Source organism: Pleurodeles waltl, chromosome 3_1 (assembly GCF_031143425.1).
Source record: "Pleurodeles waltl isolate 20211129_DDA chromosome 3_1, aPleWal1.hap1.20221129, whole genome shotgun sequence".
In the NCBI taxonomy this organism is placed as follows: domain Eukaryota; kingdom Metazoa; phylum Chordata; class Amphibia; order Caudata; family Salamandridae; genus Pleurodeles; species Pleurodeles waltl.
In genome coordinates, this window is record NC_090440.1 from 1,907,529,612 (window position 1) to 1,907,549,917 (window position 20,306).

Genomic DNA, 20,306 nt, shown 5'->3' on the forward strand with positions numbered 1-20,306 from the left:
GGCTGCACCCGGGACCAAAAACATAGGTGCCCGTACCCCCCAAACACGGGTAGTTTCGTAATAGATCATTTGATGTGTCCACGTACTTCTGTGTTGTTCCAAACACAAAAATTGTGAAAAGAAATGCACTTAGGATATGTTAAAAAGACCCCTCACCCACCAACCAAGTTGGTGGCATGCTTCATCATCGGGGTCTCACCTGAGACACCTAGCATGTCACGGGTGTGCTGCGACGCCTGATTACAGCAGAACACGTTTTGTCATTTTTACCACACATACTGGTTGGATTTGGCACAAGGGTGAGTGATGGTTCAGTAGATCAAATTTAATTAACAAGAGATTTGACAAAAATGAAATGCACTGTTAATAACTGAAAGGCCAAAAAACTGAACCAATGACTCACAACTTGTGAGCCCTAAAGCCACGACAAGGCGCCAACCGCTTTACAGTCCATCCACACACCTTTCATACATGACATGCACAAGACCATTCACGCCGCCAGCCACGGGCCCAGCACATTACAACACTTGCATTAACAGACAGCGCTACTCAAGGGCCCATCACTTTCAGATGCCCACATGCCTGATACTGCAATCACACCAGCTGATGGGAGTGTGTGGACTGATGTTTGGAAGCGCCACTCCATGCACACTGCCAGCCAAGCGCCACTCCACTCACACCGCCAGCCGAGCGCCACTCCACGCACACCGCCAGCCAAGTGCCACTACACGTACACACCATCACTTTTTTTTGTTTTTAAACACAAAGAAACCACTAACTAATTATAAATAAGTACAAAACTACAAACACAAAAGCTCTAACTACAAACAAGACAGAAATGCGAAACAGAACATATGGAAATATGAAACAGGCAGTTTACGCTCACAGTATTTCCCAGAAATTGTTTTTGGTGTGGTCACTCTTGAAGCAGCCGGCCACACACAGCCCAGGCTTTGAAGGGCAATCAGGGCAGTACATTCGGCTCTCCCTCCGGATACCTCTTCCGGCACAGACTCAACATTTCTTAATGGGCAAGTCTTTTTTGGGGGTGGGAGGAATGTGATCAGGAAAGTGGCGATCTTTCAATCTAGCCACATCCTCCACCACTGCTACTCTAGGAACTCTTGCCTGTTCCACCACGATAAGGCTCTCTATCACTGACTCCTGAAATTTAACAAATTTCATCCTTTACTCAGGTGAACAATCCTTGAACACAAGAAAAGCATTAAAAGTTGCCAAATGAAATAAATGTATGGCCAACTTTTTATACCACACTTAAGACTTACGAAGAGCAGTGTAAGGTTCCAACCTCTGACCTACTCTATCAACACCACCCATGTGCTTATTGTAGTCCGAAATGCACGCAGGTTTGCGCACTTCGGCAACCTGACCCCAAACAGTCACAGGGGAAGTACTCTCATCATTGATGGTAGTTAGCATGTACACATCCCTCCTGTCTGAAAATTTCAGAGCTAGCAGCTCATCATTCCGCAAGGCACTGCACTGTCCCCTCAAGTTTTTTACAGACAAGCTCCCTTGGATAGCCTTTCTGGTTAGAACGGATTGTGCCACAAGCTACAGTGTCCACTCTGAACAACTCCTTGAACAACTGCACTCCAGTGTAGAAATTACCTACGTACAAATGGTGACCTTTGTTAAACAGTCGTCTACAAAGTCCCCACACAATTTTCTCGCTAACTCCAAAAGTGGGCGGACAACTAGGGGGGGGAAGGGGTCAATACTGGAATCCCTACCAGTGTAGACCCAGAAATTATACACATATCCTGTACTACTTTCTGACAGCATATACAATTTAGTTCCATACCGTGCCCTCTTGCTAGGAATGTACTGCTTAAAAACCAAACGCCCCTCGAACAGGACCAAAGACTCGTCCACACTTATTTCTTTGCATGGAACATACACCTCTGAAAACCGATCTACAAAATCATCAAAAACAGGCCTAACCTTAAAAAGACTGTCACAATCAGGGTAATCCCGTGGGAAGGCTAAAGCATTGTCAACAAAATGCAGCGTCCAAAGAAGCAAATAGCGATTACGAGTCATGGTTGCAGGAAATATTGCCTTTGCCATCAAGGGACTAGTAGACCAATAAGAAGCCAGTGACTGCTTCCTTATCAACCCCATCAAAAAAGTCAAACCTAAGAAGTTTTACATCTCTTCCAGATTTGTGGGAACCCACTGGGTATCTCTAGACCGAGGCCTAAGTCTGCCAGCGTTGCCCCTGAAAAACTGCTCCGCATACAAATTAGTCTGCTCAACAGTCTGTTCCAAAAATACATTGTCGATAAACAACTCAAAGAAATTGACAGGCAAAAAGTTTTCCGTATTTACTCTACACCCTGGGAGACCAGTAAAGACAGGCAACTGTGGCTGCTCCATGTTTGGGGCAACCCAGGTGTTAGGTCTTCCAAAGGGAAACCTTTCATCCCCAACCTGCTGCACTGTTGGCACATCAGTGTCCTCCTCTAAAACAGGCCCTTTATCTGCACTGAGAGTGGCCTCCTCATCAGAAGACTTCTCTCGGACAGAAAACTCACTGCCAGAATCTCTCACTTCCTCCTCTGCCTCAGGTGCAGAGTCAGTCTCATAATCATGGTCAGAAGACGACTTAAAAAGTATGCGAACAACCTGCTGAGCGGTCACTCTGCGGCTAGCCATGATCCTTTCTTACAACAAATGGATTGCCAACAACAACCAGCACTTTCTAAAACAAGTAATAAACAAAGTGTGGATTTATCACAAATAGTTATGTACTAAGAAACTATACCAGTCACTTGCCTGAAAAAGCTAGACTCACTGGCAACTACTCTGCACAGACACAGCAATCACCAATGATATCCCACTTAAAAGAAAAAAAGAAAAGCAAATTAGACATAAGATAACACAGATATCATTGTGCACAAATCTAAGGAAAATTTCACACACAATCCTGCATTTAGTATACCACCTACAAACATGTCATTCATGCATGTCAACAATACTCCTTTGGAGTAAATTGCTTTTACTTACCTGAAACATGCAACTACGCAAACCGCAGGTCAACTACTGCCAAGCCGCAAGGATCCACAGCAAAGAAAGCAAAAGCTTTGAGCTAGAACAAAAAGAAGAAATAAACTGTTATAATCACAAATGCAAATACTTCGATAGTTGATAAACACCCCACCACCAAGAATTTACAATTTTTCCCTGGTGCCTAAGTGGCTATGGCCAACAGTTCTGTGCTCTCTTTGGGGGGCGAGAGTTGCCAAAGGGAGCGCCCCCAGCACAAAAAAAACAAAGGGAAAAAAATAAAATGTCTGGCGTCTTGGTGGCTTCTGCCCCGGCCTGAAAAAATAGGCTGATCTGCCCCCATGGGGGGCAGAAATGGCTAACACTATTGTCTCCCTCATTTGGGGGGGGGGCAACCCTTGCCCAAGGGGTGCCCCCAAGACACAAGAAACACACACACACAATCCCAGGGGCCTAGTGGGTTTCGAAACATATAACAAAATATTGCCTCCAGGGCTGCGACCCTTGCCCAAGGGGTCGCTCCCCAAAACAAACTGTTAAGTACATCCCTTGGTGCCTAGTGGTGGATTCCTGCTCCACGATTGCGGGCCTCGCCCGCGATCGTGGAGAAGGAATCCATTGAAAACAAGTACGGGGGAAAGGAAAAACTCTTTCCTTTCCCCCTGTGTTTGTTTTCCACCCCCAACCGCCCCCCAGGAGAAGGACTCACCTTAAATGCGTCCTCTCGCCACTCACGCTGGAAGCAAATGGCTTCCAGCGCATCCTCTGCAGCATTTGATGACGTTGGCGTGCTGTGAGCACGCTGACGTCATCAGATTGCTGAGGGGTGGGAGGGGTTAGGGGTGGGAGGGAAAGCTATTTCCTTTCCATCCCCGACTGGGGTGTGTGGGAGGGAAGCCCACGGGAGGAGCTCTAGCACTCCTCCTGTGGCCCGGGTGCAGGACAAGCTGGTCTCGTGCGAGGGCGAGACCAGCTCGTACCGGGCACCTGAGGGCTTAAATGTCTGTTTAGACATGTCCAACTGCTGCGGCTTCCGTTGTTAACGTCTTTTGTAGCATGTTGGTTTTCCAAAGAGTGTTAATGGTGTCCCATCAGCCAGGATGCTCATGTCTGCATTTAAAAGGCTATCTCTGCCATCAGCCATGATGCTCATGTCTGCATTTAAAAGGCTAACTCTGCCATCTGACCCACTGGGCTGTTTAACCCATGATTACCTACAAGAACAAGCACTGGCAAACCCAATAGGTCGGGCATTCACTACCAGCTGTTTGGCTTTCCCAGTGATTGTTTTTCTTTGTCATAGCTTTTTTATAACTTTGTTTTGCTGGGCCTTTGCAACACTAAACAAAATATTGTTTTAAGCCAAAAATCTCTTTTTGGCTCCAAAAAGGTCACATTTCCATAATAGCCCACAGACTGAAGGGAACAATTTTGCGTATGTATGCGCTCATTGAGAAAGACGAATGCCGTCACTCACAGTGAAATTTGTCTAACCAGGCGTCTTATGCTGCATGCAGTTGTGGGTATAAGAATAATGTCAATGACACAATGGATGAAAAGGACTGGCCAAAAGTCCTTGAGGAGTATTTTTATGTCAGCAGCATGTTGTATTGTGGGGGTTTGCAGATTTGCTTTTAAAATTTTTATTATAGGCTCCAAACCCAGCATGCAAAGTGCTGCTGACTAAAATCTTAGAATTGGCCGAAGGTGTTATACATGGCATGGAACCACTTGTGAGTGATGTTGTAAAAATTTTACATATTAATGTGTAGATGATTTTTAAATATGCTTTTTCCACATGTAAAACTAAAATTAAACTATGCTCTAGGAAAGTTGCCTTTTCTGCACGGTCACCTTGGATATTTAGCTTTTCGCTGGACCTTTTATTTCTGGTTGCCTTAGGATTCTGTGCATTTTAACCCTGCTAACCAGTGGTAAGTTGCCTTTGCTCCTTCCTTTATATTTGGTCAGACTGGCATATCCTAATTGGCATATTTAACTTGCCCATAAGTCCCTGGAATATGGTACAAAGTGTACTCTAGGCCAGGAAGCTAAATGCCACTAGTGGACAGCAGCACTTATTGTGCCATCTACTACAGTGGCAGTGCAAGCATGGCTCCGGCCTACCATTGCAGCCTGAATGTAGCAGTGTAAAAAGTGCAATTTAGCCTATCAAAATAGACCCTTTGGACAAGTAAAAACCGCCTTTTTAAATATTAATAAGTCAGCTGTATGTAGGCAATGAGGCCCACAAAGCAGGGTGCCTGGTATTTAAAAGTAGGACATGTAGAAATTCAATGTTAGCATGTCCTTACAGTGACTAGAACTCACAAGCTATTTTCACAATGGCAGGCCTAGCTGTCCTATGGAGAAAAACAGATTACAGATTAACATATTAATACTGAATCTCGGGAATAGGACCCACTAAGAAAATAATTATACAGCTATTTTTTACAGTTATTAAAATTCCAATTCAGTGGTGAGGTAGGATTTTTAATAAATATTAAGGAAAAGTAACTTTAGAAAGTAACCATTTCCCAGTCTGAAGTTCCTGGAGACTACTTTCCATTGGCTTTCTAGCTTCCCCCAGCCAGTAATTAGTCTTGGCATGCCTCCTAGGACAGAAGAATAGGCTGACTTGAATGAGCAGAGACGACTCCCTTTAACCCCACCTAATATGCATGGTGGGGGCTGTGGGCATCCTTTTTTGACACTATAATATCAAATCCTGCTTCCTGGGTACACATATAACCTTTGGGGCACTCTTGAAATGGGAAAGAACAGGATGACAAGACAGTTCTTGTGGATCTTGTCTTTGACCTGAGAGGAAAACTAAAGGTCTGGACCTGCTCCCTGTTATATCCAGGACAAAGATTGTGCCCCAAGGGTCAGTTCCCTGACCTCCTATTCAAGCAACAGGGATACAGCAGGATGCCTTTTCCTGGAAGTATCCAGCTGACCAGTGGCAACTGAACCTAGACTAGATCATGCTGTTGACCATTGCCTGATACACTGTGAGTCTCTAAGTATCTCCCCTGAGGGTCTTCAGGGCTTTTGAAGTATACTACATTTTAGTATGTGTATTTGTATAGTGCACAAGAGGTGTCCTAGTGCTGAAGCAGGAGTGGTATAGGTTGAGCTAGGATTGGGGCTGGGTGAAGAGCAGGTCTTTCTTTTTTTTATAGTATTCAAGAACTGAGGATGAAGCTCTGATGTGTAGGAGCAGGTTATTCTAGATTTTTGTAGCAAGTTAGGAGAATTGGGACTTAATGGACTTAATCAGAAGGTGAAATACTTGACCAGGATGAACCTGCCATTGGTACAGTCTTTTGTAGCACATCGGTTTTCTAAAGAACGTAAATGTTAGCCCATTAGCCCGGATGCTATTTGACATGCAGTCCATTACAGTCAGCCTTGAATTGCGCCTAGGACCCAGTGTACCGCAACCATTGACTGTCATTGACACTTTGTGCTTTTTGGTGCTATTTTTACTTAACTTTAAAAAGTCATATCTCTGGTCTACCATATTGGATTTTTGTCATTTAGTTTCATTTTGTTTATTAAATTTTACTCAGTTTTTCTAATGCAGTCTGGTATTTTAATTGTTTTGCATGTTGACTTTATTACTGTTTTGGTATGTGCCAGACCTTCCAGGTGGTTGAGCTCAGGTTAATTTTGTGAGCTTGAGAGTTAACCTTGGCAACGGTAGGCACCCACCTCAAATAACAATACAATTTCTTATATCTGCTCACATAATAATACACATCTGTTCACATATTTTGTCACGGTGCACTCTTTCATTCACATCATGCATTATGCCTCAAAAACAAGCATCGGCAATGTGAATCATTGCCCCATTTTTATAATGGAAAGTTTACACTGAAGTTCGTAAAACAATAAAGGGGAAACGTGAACGAAAGCCTAGCCTTCCCTGCCACAAATAATAAGTAACTGTCGTGGCAGTTGCAGAAGGAATGGCACACGATCCGCTGTCACATACAGGACTGTTACAGTCCAGTTAGCTAACACACTGAAAGTGAGTAAGATGAGTTAAATGATCGTTAATTGTGAAGGTTAAGTAAAGTTTCAGCGCTGGGAGACAGCTCAAAGTATTGGATTTAGCAGTGCTTGCACGTTTTTTGCGTTCCCCCTGCCCATCCTTTCAGAATTGCCTGTATGTAAAGGTGAGCTTTCTAGGCAGTGCGGCGTTGTGTCTGAGCAGCGCTGTCAGACTTCCTTCATAAGGAGAGATTGGAAGCTTCTCGTGACGCGCAGATTGTCGATCCCATTCAGCATTAGCAGCGAAATTACTAGCTGGCACGTGACTCCCCCCTTCCTTGCAGACGCCGTGCCTCGCGCCGAGCTGGGTGAAAGCACAGGATATGGCTGGTACATTGGCCTCCTCTAATGTGCCGCCGGGCCCCGGGCACAGAGCCCGCCTGCTCTCTGAAACCCAGTCCCTCGCCGCCGGCAGCTTCCAAGCAGTTATTAATGAACCATTACAAAAAGTTGTATGATTTTCAAACTTTGCACAATTATAGGTTTGCCGCTCACTCTGCTAAAGCTGCTTGAGAGACTTAAGGAGCAGCTCGTTAGTCAGCTCATGTCCGTTGACCACCTTCACTTCTGCTCTGAACTATACCTTTTCGTTTGGCCCCCGCAGGTGAGAGAGGCGGTGAAGCCCTGAGAAGATGCTGGCCTCCGAGCGAGGCGTGGTGGAAGAATGGCTCTCCGAATTCAAGGTAAGCCGCGGAGGTGGCTTCCGTGAAAGATGGCACGTGTTCAACTCGTGGCTCTCGTGTCTGAGCTGAGCATGGCGTTGATTTTCTCTGTTTATGTGATTGCGGAAGACCTTTACTTCGATTCATGTGCTGTGTTTTTTTTAATTTTTTATTTGTGAATCCGAACTCATCCACTGAATGATCCATGGTTATTCTGGGGGTATAGCCAACATCTTCGTTAAATTTTGTGGCCTAATTTTGTCTCTTTAAACTTGATACTGCCAGGTTTGTTGTGCGAACCCTTGGGAAATCCCATTCGACCTACCCTCTCCGCACTCAGGGAACCTGTGCCAGAGGGGAGTTTCCAACGAGCGGCTTGCACCAGCCCGACATATAGCTGCAACGTGACGTGCTGATAACGGCCCACTGCTAGAGGCGATATTCGAGTTTTTACATTTTAAGCCGTTCACTCTTTAGGACAGATTGTACGAATATCAGGTGTAATTTCAGTACATGGAACAGTATTGACCGGACTGTATCTCCGAGGGCCCCAGATTAAGGTCTGCTGTTGGACATCCTATGATATTTTGATGGGATGTTTCAGCTACGAGACTTTGCAGCAGCAGGACCGGACTCCTTGCCACAGTCTTTCCATTTTAACTTTTCACTGCCAAAAGGTCATTGGAAGAGAAGGAGAATGGAGAGTATAAAGTACTTTCTCTTTTATGCATGCCCTGTTACCGAGGTTACATGTATTTAGATGGCACGTTGTGCTTGAGTATAGGCTTTGCACAAATTGGGTGAAAGGTGTCATTCAGTGAATGATTTAACAATAGGCCTCAAAACCCAAACAGATATCAAACAAAGGAACATCCCGGAATAACGAGTGTTGGTCGTTACTAGCAATACACGACTTGGTAAAGAACCCTTTTTTTTCCTACCCTGTAGATATGTATTCTTTACAGCAGTGGTTCCCAAACATTTTGATTTCTGTGGACCCCCACTTTATCAATACAGGAACTCGAGGACTACTCTACGGAATCATTATTGTAATCTCAGCCCCCCTCCCCCACTCTCTTCCCACTGAGTCATTTTTGAAAGCTGGTGGCCAAATCTGTTAAAATGATTACATTTTCTAAGTAGTTGTAGACCCCCTGAGGAGGCTTCGTGGACCCCCAGGGGTCCCCGGATCACAGGTTGGGAACCACTGCTCTGTAGTTTCCAAAGGTTCAAGCAGCGAGGCTAAATGTACACGCTTGTCCAACCCTACCTCGGTGAATGTCCCATGCGGATCTCAATCAAGAATTTATCTGTTTTCTCTGGAATATAGGTTTATGGGTGGGCTTTACAGTAAAGGATTTCGGGTTATTGGCAGAGTATATTGAACATATTTTTTTGCTCCAGTAGCAGCCACTTTTATCGCCAATGGATTGAAGTATTGTGATTTGTGTTTATTGGCTTTTGGCTTAGTCTTTCTTCAGTCTTTGAGGTTTCTGCAGTTTCTCTTATTGGGAAGCCCATAAACTGAATATTATATTATAATCTATAAGGGACTGAATTGATGCTCTAAGGTAGTGAGTCTTAACCTGTAGTCCGTTGTACTTGGGGAGAACGTGACACCTGCTCAGGCGTCGTCAGCTGTTTAGAAATGTAAATATTAATACATACATCAAAAAAGCAGACTTTAAAACTGAACACTTAAAACATTCTCAAATCAGTTACAACACTGTTATGGGCTGACAGTAAGAGAGCATGCACTAGGAGCAAAAAAAGTTAATGATAAGCTAGAGTCTAGCACAGTGGTTGTCAACCTTTTGACTTCTGTGGACTCCCACTTTATCATTATTGGAACCCAGGGACACCCACTGAATTATTATTGGAATCCGGGCAAACACCCAACCCCCCCACCCCGGGTCATTACTAGAAGCAGAGACCCCGGCCTAAATATTGTCAAGGTTTTGTAATGCAAAACAATACACAAAAAATACAGAAAGAAGCATTCCATCAAACACATTCACAAATGGTAACACATTTTATTTAATTTGCAAACTTTAGTACGTTTTTTAAATTATAATAGGAATATTGGAGCTTTCCTAAATTCAATTGAAGCCACAAATTGGTCATGATATATTCTGTTTCATGCACCTGCTCCCACAACTCAGTCTGATACTAATTTAATTTTAAGCCTCCAATTTCAAATTGGACATGCAGTCCCTGAAGCCAACCCTATGTTGCGCACAACCTTGGGTTCGCTGTTTGCGTGGAGTTGGATGCCGACCAGGCCCTGCGGTCAATTTCACATATTCGACCATGCGTGGCAGTAGTTGGCTGTCCGAAGGGTGCTAGGGCAGTACCTGGCCACAGGCCAGATCACTTGGCCAAATGCCGTGCTTAGCGTGGAGTTGGAGCTACATGTGGTTATAGCATATTACTTTATGTTAGAAGTAACAATAGAAAATCACAAAAATAAAAGAAAAAGGTTAAAGTTTCAATATCATTAAGTGTGGTAATAATATCTTAATTTGCGTTAAACATTCACTGAAAAAAACAAAGGTTTAAGGGATGTTCTAGTTAGGTGAAAATGTCAGTTAAAATATATTGCTTTAAACGAACAAAACCATTGAAATTCACCAGTTACAGTTATCTCAAGCAGCTATAACTCGTGTCCTAAGGTACCTATACTTCACACCCTCGCCATGCACTGGTATTACCCCACATATTACATTTTATGACATAATTGATAATATCACTGTAACATTTGCAATGATGTCATTGATGACAAAACTGTGCATGAAAGAACTCACTGGGAGGAAGTTGGAGGCCCTCCTCTAACGTCTCCTGGGCCGTTTCACAAATGTGGGGAAGAAATAGTTGAAGAAGGGAAATCAGCCTCAAGCCCTACCATCCTGTGCGCCTTGGATTTGGTGGACCCAGTAGCCAGAGGGGTGAACACCTTGGTGATCCTCTGGCACCACTCCTGGCTTATTGTGTCCAGCTTCAAGCCAGAGATGCAGCATATTGTCAATTTTCCTTTTGATTGTGAAAACTTGTTGGGGCCGCAAGATGACAATATGCTAGAGAAAATAAAAAAAGGACAGTGGAACCGCAATGTCAATGTGTGCCCCCCCCAAGCGTCTTTCCCGCAGGGGCTTCTTTCGGAAGTGTTAGGTAAGAGGTGGGTTGAAAGCCACCTCTACCAAACCAAGCCAGTCCTACCAGCGGCAGTATCAGGGCTATCACCAGCAGGGTGGCAGAGGTTACACACAGGGCTCCTTTAGAGGGAGCCATGTCACAGTTGGAACCACTCCAATGCTAACCTTTCCTAGGGTCTGTCCTACACAAGTGGTTGATAACGTTTACCCCAGTGCCCCAAGGGTACTGACTTCCCAATAGCTTCTGCCTCTTTTTCAGCTACTTCATCCTCTTCCATGTTGCACTGTAAAACACCTTGTTGGCATTATGGCATATTGTATTTCCATGGTGTAGGAAGTTGGCTTTCTATATAGTGCACCAAAATGAAGAACACTGTGCAGAGAGTCCAGTGGATCCCCAATTTGTTTTGCAGAGGCAAAGGTAGACAGGAGTAATGCTCTATTTTGTGGTAGTGTGGGTGAGCAGTTAGTCCTATCAGAGGGTAGTGCTAAGCAATTATTGTACTCACAGAAGCAATAAATGAGACACACACTTGAGAAATATATCCGAGACCAATTTAGAAAAATAATTATTTTTATGTATGTTTCAAACCCAAGAACTTTGTCATCAGGTAAGTAGACTTTTAAGCATAAATACTTTGCAGTTTCAAAAATGGACACTGTGTACTATTCAGAGTTCACTCAAGGTTATCCTATAGAGGAAAAACAGTGTTCTGCAAACATAGGGCTAACAACGACTTACAAAGCCAGTCTCGGGGAGTTAAGGTAAGTACTGGGCACTGATCAGAACCACACCGACAGGTCACACTGAGCGGCACTGGGGCAGCCGGTTGCAGGGGTGCAGCAAGGCGTTGAGTGCCCAATAGTTTCCTATGGGAGTTTGGTCCCCTTGAAGACAGGCTGCAGGCTCTGGCTAGGAAGCCATTCAGGGACAACAAACAAGTAGGTACTAGACTTGGGGTGCTCAAGGACATAGGTGCACCTTTGGTCCTCTTCTCCTGTGCCCAGTGGCGACGGATGCAAGGGTGTCTTTAGACATCTGTTTTTCACATCCGGGAGCACTCATGGCTGGGGGGTCCCGTGTGTTGATGCTGCAAGTAGCATCGGGGAGTCCGGCAGGGGTGGACGCGAGGTGGACTTGAGCTCTTAGAAGTTGGGGACGTCGTTGGCACCGGTGACCCACTTCAGCTGGAGTCAGGGGTCACGGGTGCAGTGGTTGCTGTAGCTGTTGGATTTTCTCTCTCCACAAGCCTGTGGGAGAGGTTGCCTGTGTGCAGAGGCTACAGGTGTTTTGGGAGAGCCAAGCTGAGTGACACTACACTGGACTCGTTCTCTGGGCAGTTGGGGACCAGCGTTGGCTCCGTCGGTTGGCCTCACTTCGGTTCGTAGATGTTAGGTGCAGTGGTTACTTCTGGTGCCTGGTTTCCGGGATCCCTTCTTATGACCACTTCTACTGGGAAGTGGGCATAACCCTAGTGGCCTATTTCCTTACAAACAAGATGGAGGATTTGAAAAGTAGTGTACACTTCAGCTCGTCCACCTTAGGGCTGGGACTGGCATGAAGTGGGCACTCTTCCTAATTTAACTAATTTTCCAGCCTGTGCTGCCGCTAAAAGCGGGGTCAGGATATGGGGGTTGGTCATCTCTACCATGTGGTGAGACCTGGGTTGCATCTCAAAGGCAGCAAGGCCTTTGAAGGTCCCTGCATTGGAATGTCCATCAAGAGTGCTGGCTTTCACCTTCAGGGGCCAGAAATGCGTATGTGGTGGCTGAAATGGTGAGGACCAGTCAGTCAGCACACTAGTAGCTGGTAAGTTTAAAGGATGCACCTCTAAGGTGCCCTCTGAGTGCATTTCTTTAATAAATCCATCACTGGAGTCAGTAAGGGTTTATTATTATGAGATGTATGGTACCAAACTTTCCCGGGTTCACAAAGGCCATCATGTAGCTGGGAAATTCGTAATGACCAATGTCCAGCACGTGCATTTAAAATGGCTTCCCTGTGCGATTACTATCTCTCGGAATCCGCAGAGACATAGCAGGGGCATATCTGTTCATGCATATATGGCATCCCATGTGCCTGGATGCACCCTGCCTTAGGGTTGACTTAAACCTGGCACATGCAGTGATAGGGGGCCTGACACACAGGTGTGTGCCAGGTCGTGTTTTCAATTTAGCATGTACCAACACACGCAGTCTGCAACAGCAGCACGCATGTGAGTTTGGTGAGGGGTACCTGAGGGTGGCACAATTGGTGCTGCAGTTCTCAGAAACCTTCCTTAGTACCCCAGGCCCTAAGTACCAGGGGTACCATTCACTAGGTGACTGTCAGTGGTAGCTAAAGAGTTTGCCAGTTGTGCAAAACAACTGTGCAGTTTAGGGGCAAGAGATCTGGCACTGGGGACCTGTTTAGCAGGGACCCGGTGCACTAACATTCAAAGCCATATAAAAAAAACATGCAAAAAGTGGGGGCTCACTGTGTCAAAAAGGGTGCTTTAATACACATGATGCCCCACTCATGGCTCCATAAGCACCCGCTTCAGTAGTGCCTGTCAGGACCGTGGTCACAAGCAGAGGGTCAGTTGGAAGATCATCATTGCTCTCTGCAGTGGTGTAAGAGTAACAGTCTCTTGTGAGACAGGCCCTTTACTCACCCAGATCTCTACAGCAACCACTTTGAGCTGTGAGCCATTCATCTAGCCCTCTAAGCCTTTCTTCAACAGATTAAAGCAAGGTAGTTCTTGTGTAAGCAGACATGACTGCTATGTTCTACCTGCAGCAGCATGGGTGCATGCACACACTCCCATCAGCTGTCGACCCTAGCACAGCGAATCTGGCGCTGGGCCATCCACCACCAAGTACATCTCCTAGCAGGATATCTTCTAAGGGTGGACAATGACTTTGCAGACCTGCTGAGCATAATGTAGCAAGAAGGCCTCAAACGTAAACTCCACTCACAAGTACTACTCCCTTATTTTCCGAGATGGGTCACCCCAAACATAGACATTTTTTGCCATTAATGAAAACTCAAAATGCCTTAACTTCACCACCAAGATTAATTGCTAAGGAATCTTTGTATACACTTTTCCTCTTCTCCCACTGATTCCCAAAGTGGCTAGGAAGCTAATGAAAACATCCCTTACCCTCATCCTGGTTGCCCCAACGTGGGCCAGGCAACCATGGTTCTCAGCCCTACTGGAGATGTCCATCGTCCCTCACACAAAGCTCCTCAACAGGCCAGACCATCTAATACAAAACCACTTCAAAGTCAGACACCCAGACCCAAAGCAGCTCAACCTGGTGATTTGACCACTGAGGTCCTAGAGTTTTGTTATCTTGGCTTACCTCACAAATGCATGGACATACTCAGGGAAGCTCAGAGACCCTTTGCATGCACCTGCTCTGCTACTAGGTGTAAGCGTTTTGTTCACTGTTATAATCAAAACAACATAAACCCTCTTATGACTATAGTACAAGACATTATTTGTTATATCCTACACTTAGAAAATTATGGGTTAGCCTACATGTCAATTCGGCTACACCTATCCGCTATTGCTGCTTATGTGCAGAACAGGGGATACTCCTTGCTCCTCATAATCCCTCTAATTAAGCTTTTATGAAAGGCCTTAAACATGCCATTCCACTAAAGGTATATCTAGCCCCAGTCTAGAATCATAATATTGTACTCGCCACTCTTATGAGGCACCCTTTCAAGCCACTACATTTTCGTACTGTGTAGTTGAGTTGCTATATTTGTCTGTCTGTCTGTCTGTCTGTCTGTCTGTCTGTCTGTCTGTCTGTCTGTCTGTCTGTCTGTCTGTCTGTCTGTCTGTCTATCTATCTATCTATCTATCTATCTATCTATCTATCTATCTATCTATCTATCCAGTATTGAACCTTTTCATAGATCCATAGTCTTGAATTACCCCTGTTTTCGACCTTGGAGTACCACTTTAGACTTAGTGAGCTGTACAATGTTGAACATACACAGAAAGGCTTTAACATTATCACAGCAGTAGCCTATTCACATTCATTATAAAAGATCCAAAACTGAGCCAAATATCAGCAAAACACAATCTTCATCTCTCGCCACCCGGGCCCTCATAGTTCACATTTCTACCACACAGTGTGTGTAAAGGAAGTCCCCTTGAGCTTTGTTCAGCCAGGTAAGTACATTTCCTATTATCCATTTGCACACCACCTTGCACTCCTCCCTCCTCACAGGACAGAAAGGAAACCACCACTTGTGTGCCAAAGACAAGCCCATTTGCGCCCAGACCATGCATAGCCCCAGGAACCCTTGCCCACCTCTAACCTACCACTACCCTGCCGCACTCATCCTTGCTTCCAACCCTGACTGCTGATCACCATACTGCTGACACATCATACCACATAAAACAGAAGGAACCTTCACATGCTCCTCCTGTAATTTCTCATGCAGTCTCCCATACCCTACATCCACCACTCCCACACCAACAGCATCCGGTACCCCACTCACTCACACTGACATGAACCAGCCACCTTCTCACCACTCACTGACCAACGATCACCCACCCAACATGCCACACTCACATGTATGTTCCTCAACAGTTGCCATGGAGAAATGGAACTAGCTGCACAACCACATTCTGGACCTACTCTTCCTCACAGAAACAGAGCTAAACTCTGCACTAGATATTGCTACAGCCCTCCCCGCCAGGTCCAAGGTCGCCAGGGAAGACAGCACAACCCCAGATGCGGGATTGCCATCTTATTGAAAGGCACCATTAGCTGCACCACCTACACAGACACTCCCACCAGCTACATGGAACACCTCACTTTCAAGATGCACATCACAGCCAATATATGTGCTGCACGTCACAGCCAACGTATGCCCCAAAACCTCATTTACAGACCACCAGGACACTGCATCATTTTCAGCAGTGGCATCACGGACTTCGTTGCACCTCATGTTATTAGCACCAGTACCTTCATCCTCCTTACAGACCTTAGGAAATGGCAAATGGAGTGCAAACAGAGAAAAAGTCAAGCTAAAATAGGTAAAGGCAACTTCAGATACGCCCTAAGATGCTACCACTTGCAGGTAGGGAACACCTAATGCACATCTCTTGCAGACCGCATCAACAGTGGCACAAACAGCACCAAGGAAATCTTTGCCATTCTTAATGATTTCATTTCGCCTTCTGGCACCTCAAACAGTATCACACCCTCACAAGAGGTTTGGAATTTTCTCTCATAGTACTTCAGTAACAAACTCACCACCACATATGTTAACTTCAGCCCTCAACTGGACCTTTCACCGTTGCAACTAAGCATCCCATCATGGCTGACAAAAGAACCCTGAACTTGTGGCCCTCTGTCAGCACAGATGAACCTGCAGTTACCTTGAAGAATGTTCACTTGGTGGCCCCAGCTGCCCCCACTACGTCTGTATCAAGAGACCTTTGCCAATCAGCGAAGCACTAACACCCATTCCCAATGCCTCCATCAGCTCTGCCACATTTCTGGACACCTGGAAAAACACTACAGTCACCCTCAGTTCAAGAAACCATCTGCTGACCAAGCCACAGTCTCCAACTACAGAGGTATCTCTCTCCTACAACACTCTGCCACGGTCCTAGAGAAACGAATCAACTGACATCTCACTGATAACCTCAGTAACCACCAGCTCCTCAATGCCATGCAATTCTGATTCAGGCCCAACAAAAGGACAGAAACAGCATTAATTGCCTCCTAAAGATGACATCTGTATGATCCTTGACACAGGATACACAGCAGCCCTCAGTCTCATCTACCTCGGCATCATTAACATGGTCTCACACCTCATCCTCATCAAGTACCTGCACAAGATTGGCATCCAAGGTCCTGCTCTCAGTTGGATCTGCTCCTTCTTAACAGATAGAACACAAGCTGTCATCCTGGCACCTTACTGCTTGGAAGCCCACAAACTCATCTGCAGTGTGCCTCAAGGTTATTCGCTTAGCTCCATCTATTTCAATGCATACATTATCCCTCTGGCCAACATCATTCATGCACGGGACATCAATATAATCTCCTCTGCCAAGCATCTCATACTTTGCCTTTCTGACAAGACCTCCAACACAAGAAGGAAGTGCACCGCCTTCATGATTAAAGTCACTAACTGGATTAAACCCAACTTTCTCCAGCTCAACACCTCATAGCCTTTGGAGACCTGGCCTTTTGGTTATTGAACCTACCATAGGCAGGGCTAGCGCACGCACTTGCTCAATGCCAGGATTCAGCTGAACTAAAGACTAACTCTGACTTGCCCGGGCACAATGTTTAGTTTCCTTATAGCACATTTCGTGCACCATTACTGGGAGGTGCCTGGCTGCTACAATGCAGGCGCCATCTTAGCTAAGAGTTTTGACCACTTTTTAATGATTTCATGGTTTGTTTTCACACTATTTCTTTGGTTTGTATTAAGTTACCAATATTTTCCTCGAACAGGGAACATTGTTACCTGGATTTGGGGTTGCTGGACCCCGCTTACTGTTTATTTTTTACCCTCTGTTTTCTTCTTTGTCTAGCGCCAAGCACCCTAACCGCCCGCGCCCCACGCCACACTCCCTGTCCATGGCGAGCTATTTGAAAACACTCAAAACACGGCCGTGCAGCTCAACTGAAGACTAACTCGGACCTGCCCAAGCACAACATTTGTTTTCCATGTTGCACTTTGTGTGCACCTTTACTGGGAGGTGCCTGGCTCCTACAACGTGGGACCCATCTTAGCAAGGGTTTTGACACATTTTTAAATGGTTTTATGGTTTGTTTTCACACTATTTCTTTAGTTTGTTTTGAAGTTACCAGAATTTTCCTGGAATAGGGGAGCCTGTTACCTAGACTTGCGGTTGCTGGACGCAGGGCCTGTTACCTGGACTTGCGGTTGCTGGACGCAGCGCACTCAGTCTGCTGGTTTCAGTTGAGCTTAAGCACCAAGACACCTTCAAGCATACGTGGGCTCAATAAATCAGTTTAACACAACCCTCACCTGTGATAGTGCAGTTTACAAATCCATATAATACATTTCTCAGCATTCTGAAGGAGTTAACATTTCCTCATCAGCTTCCCAGTCCTTTAAGCCTAATCTGTCTGGCCATGTCTGAATCGTCAAAAAAGACATGTGGAGCAAGTGGAAAAAAGAGGTTCTATTCTGAGGATATCCACAAGGAGTGCTGTTAGACCTGTCAGCTCTTGGCGTTGTTTCCCCTGTGCTTTTTGCTTCTGACCTCCTGTTTTGATCCTGTGCTGAATTTCGTTTTTGCTGGCTTTAGGTCTCTGGGCACTTTACCACTGCTGACTAGTGGTTAAGTGCAAGTGCTCCCTGTGTAAATTGTATTGGTGATTGGTTTCTCCATGACAGGTACATTTAATTTACTAGTAAGTCCCTGTTAAATTGCACTATGTGTGCCCAGGGCCTGTAAATCAACTGCTACTTTTGGGCCTGCAGCACTGATTATACCATCCACATGAGTAGCTCTGTAAACATGTCTCAGACTTGCCACTGCTGTGTGGGCAGTATTTCAACTGCCAGTTCCACCTGGCAAGTGTACCCATTTGCCAGGCCCAAACCTTCCCTTTAGTCACCCCTAAGGTAGGCCCAAGGCAGCCTCATGGGCAGGGTGCAGTAAATTAAAAAAAATAGGACATGTACTAGTGTGTTGTACATGCCCTGATAGTGAAATACTGCTGCATTTGTTTTTCACTATTGTAAGGCCTATCTCTCCCATAGGGTATCCTGGGGATTGCCTTGAAGAATCTTTTAAGTGAAGTTTCCCATTGGAAGCAGATAGATATGTGGGATTTGGGGTCTCTGAACTCACAATTTAAAAATGTATCTTTTGGTAAAGTTGGTTTTTAGATTGTAAGCTTGAAAAATGCCATGTTTAGAAAGTGGGCATTTTCTTGCTTAGCCTTTCTGCGCCTCTGCCTGGCTGTGGAATACACGTCTGGGTCAGACTGAAAGTTGAGCTGTTTGAGAATTCACTCTAGACAGTCACACAAAGGGGTCTGAGGTGTGTCCCGCATATCCTAATGAGTCTTCCTGGGCTAGAGTGGATGGAGGTGCAGACACTTGCTCCTGAATTGTGCTGTGCCTGTCCTTACACAAAGCAGTCTCCAGCACCCTGTGGACCAGTGGTCTCCAAACATTTTAATGCCGCGCCCCCCCCAGTTGAAAAATAAAAATCACTGGGCCCCACCTCAGAGTCTTTCACAATTATATTATCAAGATGGCAATGTTTAAATATGTCCAGACGTATTTAAACATTGCAGTTAAGTAATGTTACCTTTTTAATAATGCAATAACATGTTTTTGCTTAAAAAAAAACCACTGTTATCTGTGTAATGCTTCTTGTGGCCAGAGCCTGGCAACCCCCCCGGATCAATTGAGGCACCCCCTAGGGGGGGCCGTCTCCCAGTTTGAAGCCCTCTGCTGTAGAGTGTCTGGGGCCAGGACACGGAGAGGCAGGGTCTTGTGTACTACAAATACTTTCCTTTGAAGTTTGCCTACTTCATAGGCAGAAATGAGTCCAAGTATTGGACTGCTGACCCCACAACTTTAGAAGACTTATGGACTGAGGACATTCTACCAGGAAGAAGAGCTGGATACTGTAGGAGGAACTGCCACTCTGCCTGTTGATTTGCTGTGCTGGCCTGCTGCTTGCTGCCTCTGTCTTGGCAATGAAAGGACTGGACTTTGATTTTACATCCTGCTTTCCAAGATTCTCCAAGGGCTTGAACTGAGCTTGCCTCCTGTTGTGAAGTCTCAGAGACATCAAAGACTTCATCTGCCAGTGCTTGGGCTCCTCTGCTGAGACTCCTGACTTGCTGAGGGGTGCCAAATCCAGTCTCTGGGCCCTTAGAAGTGGAAGCTGGTAACCTGAGTGAAAATACACGCATCGAGCCCATTGCGGCTGAAAAATCGATGTAGCACCTGCACCGTGGCTTACAAATCACCACAGCACCTGTCTCGTGGCTGCAAAATTGATGCATAGCCTGCTTCAGCGCAGATCCATAGTTGGCGTGCATCTGGATTTTCCACACATCATCCCTGGCTGTCATTTCTCTACAGTGATGCTGCTCTGCACCCAGGAATCTGCACATCTCTAGTTCGCCGGGAAAAGAATTGACGCACTGCGAGCCGGGTGGGAAAAAAATCAACACGTCGCCAGCGAAGCAGGAAAAGAATCCACACATTGCCTGTCCAGCGTGAACATAATCAACCATTGCTTGCATTTCGGACGCATCACCTCTTTTGCGGCCTGCATCATCTTTGTTTTGGACGCATCCAATGTACTGTATGTTATAAGGATACAACCACTGATTTCTCAGGATTAAGGCTCTTTTTAACCTTTAAAAAGTGGTCATTTTATGTTGTATG

At 45.5% G+C, this 20,306-nt stretch overlaps 1 protein-coding gene across 1 annotated transcript in view; it reads left to right on the top strand.

Moving 5' to 3' along the window:
- HYCC2 (hyccin PI4KA lipid kinase complex subunit 2) overlaps positions 1-20,306 on the top strand; it is a 575,783-nt gene that overhangs the window by 217,627 nt on the left and 337,850 nt on the right. Inside the window, exon 3 of the mRNA XM_069226082.1 lies at positions 7,694-7,772. Within this exon, the coding sequence (XP_069082183.1) occupies positions 7,722-7,772 (51 nt within the window). The 5' untranslated portion in view covers positions 7,694-7,721. The remainder of the gene's footprint in view (positions 1-7,693; positions 7,773-20,306) is intronic.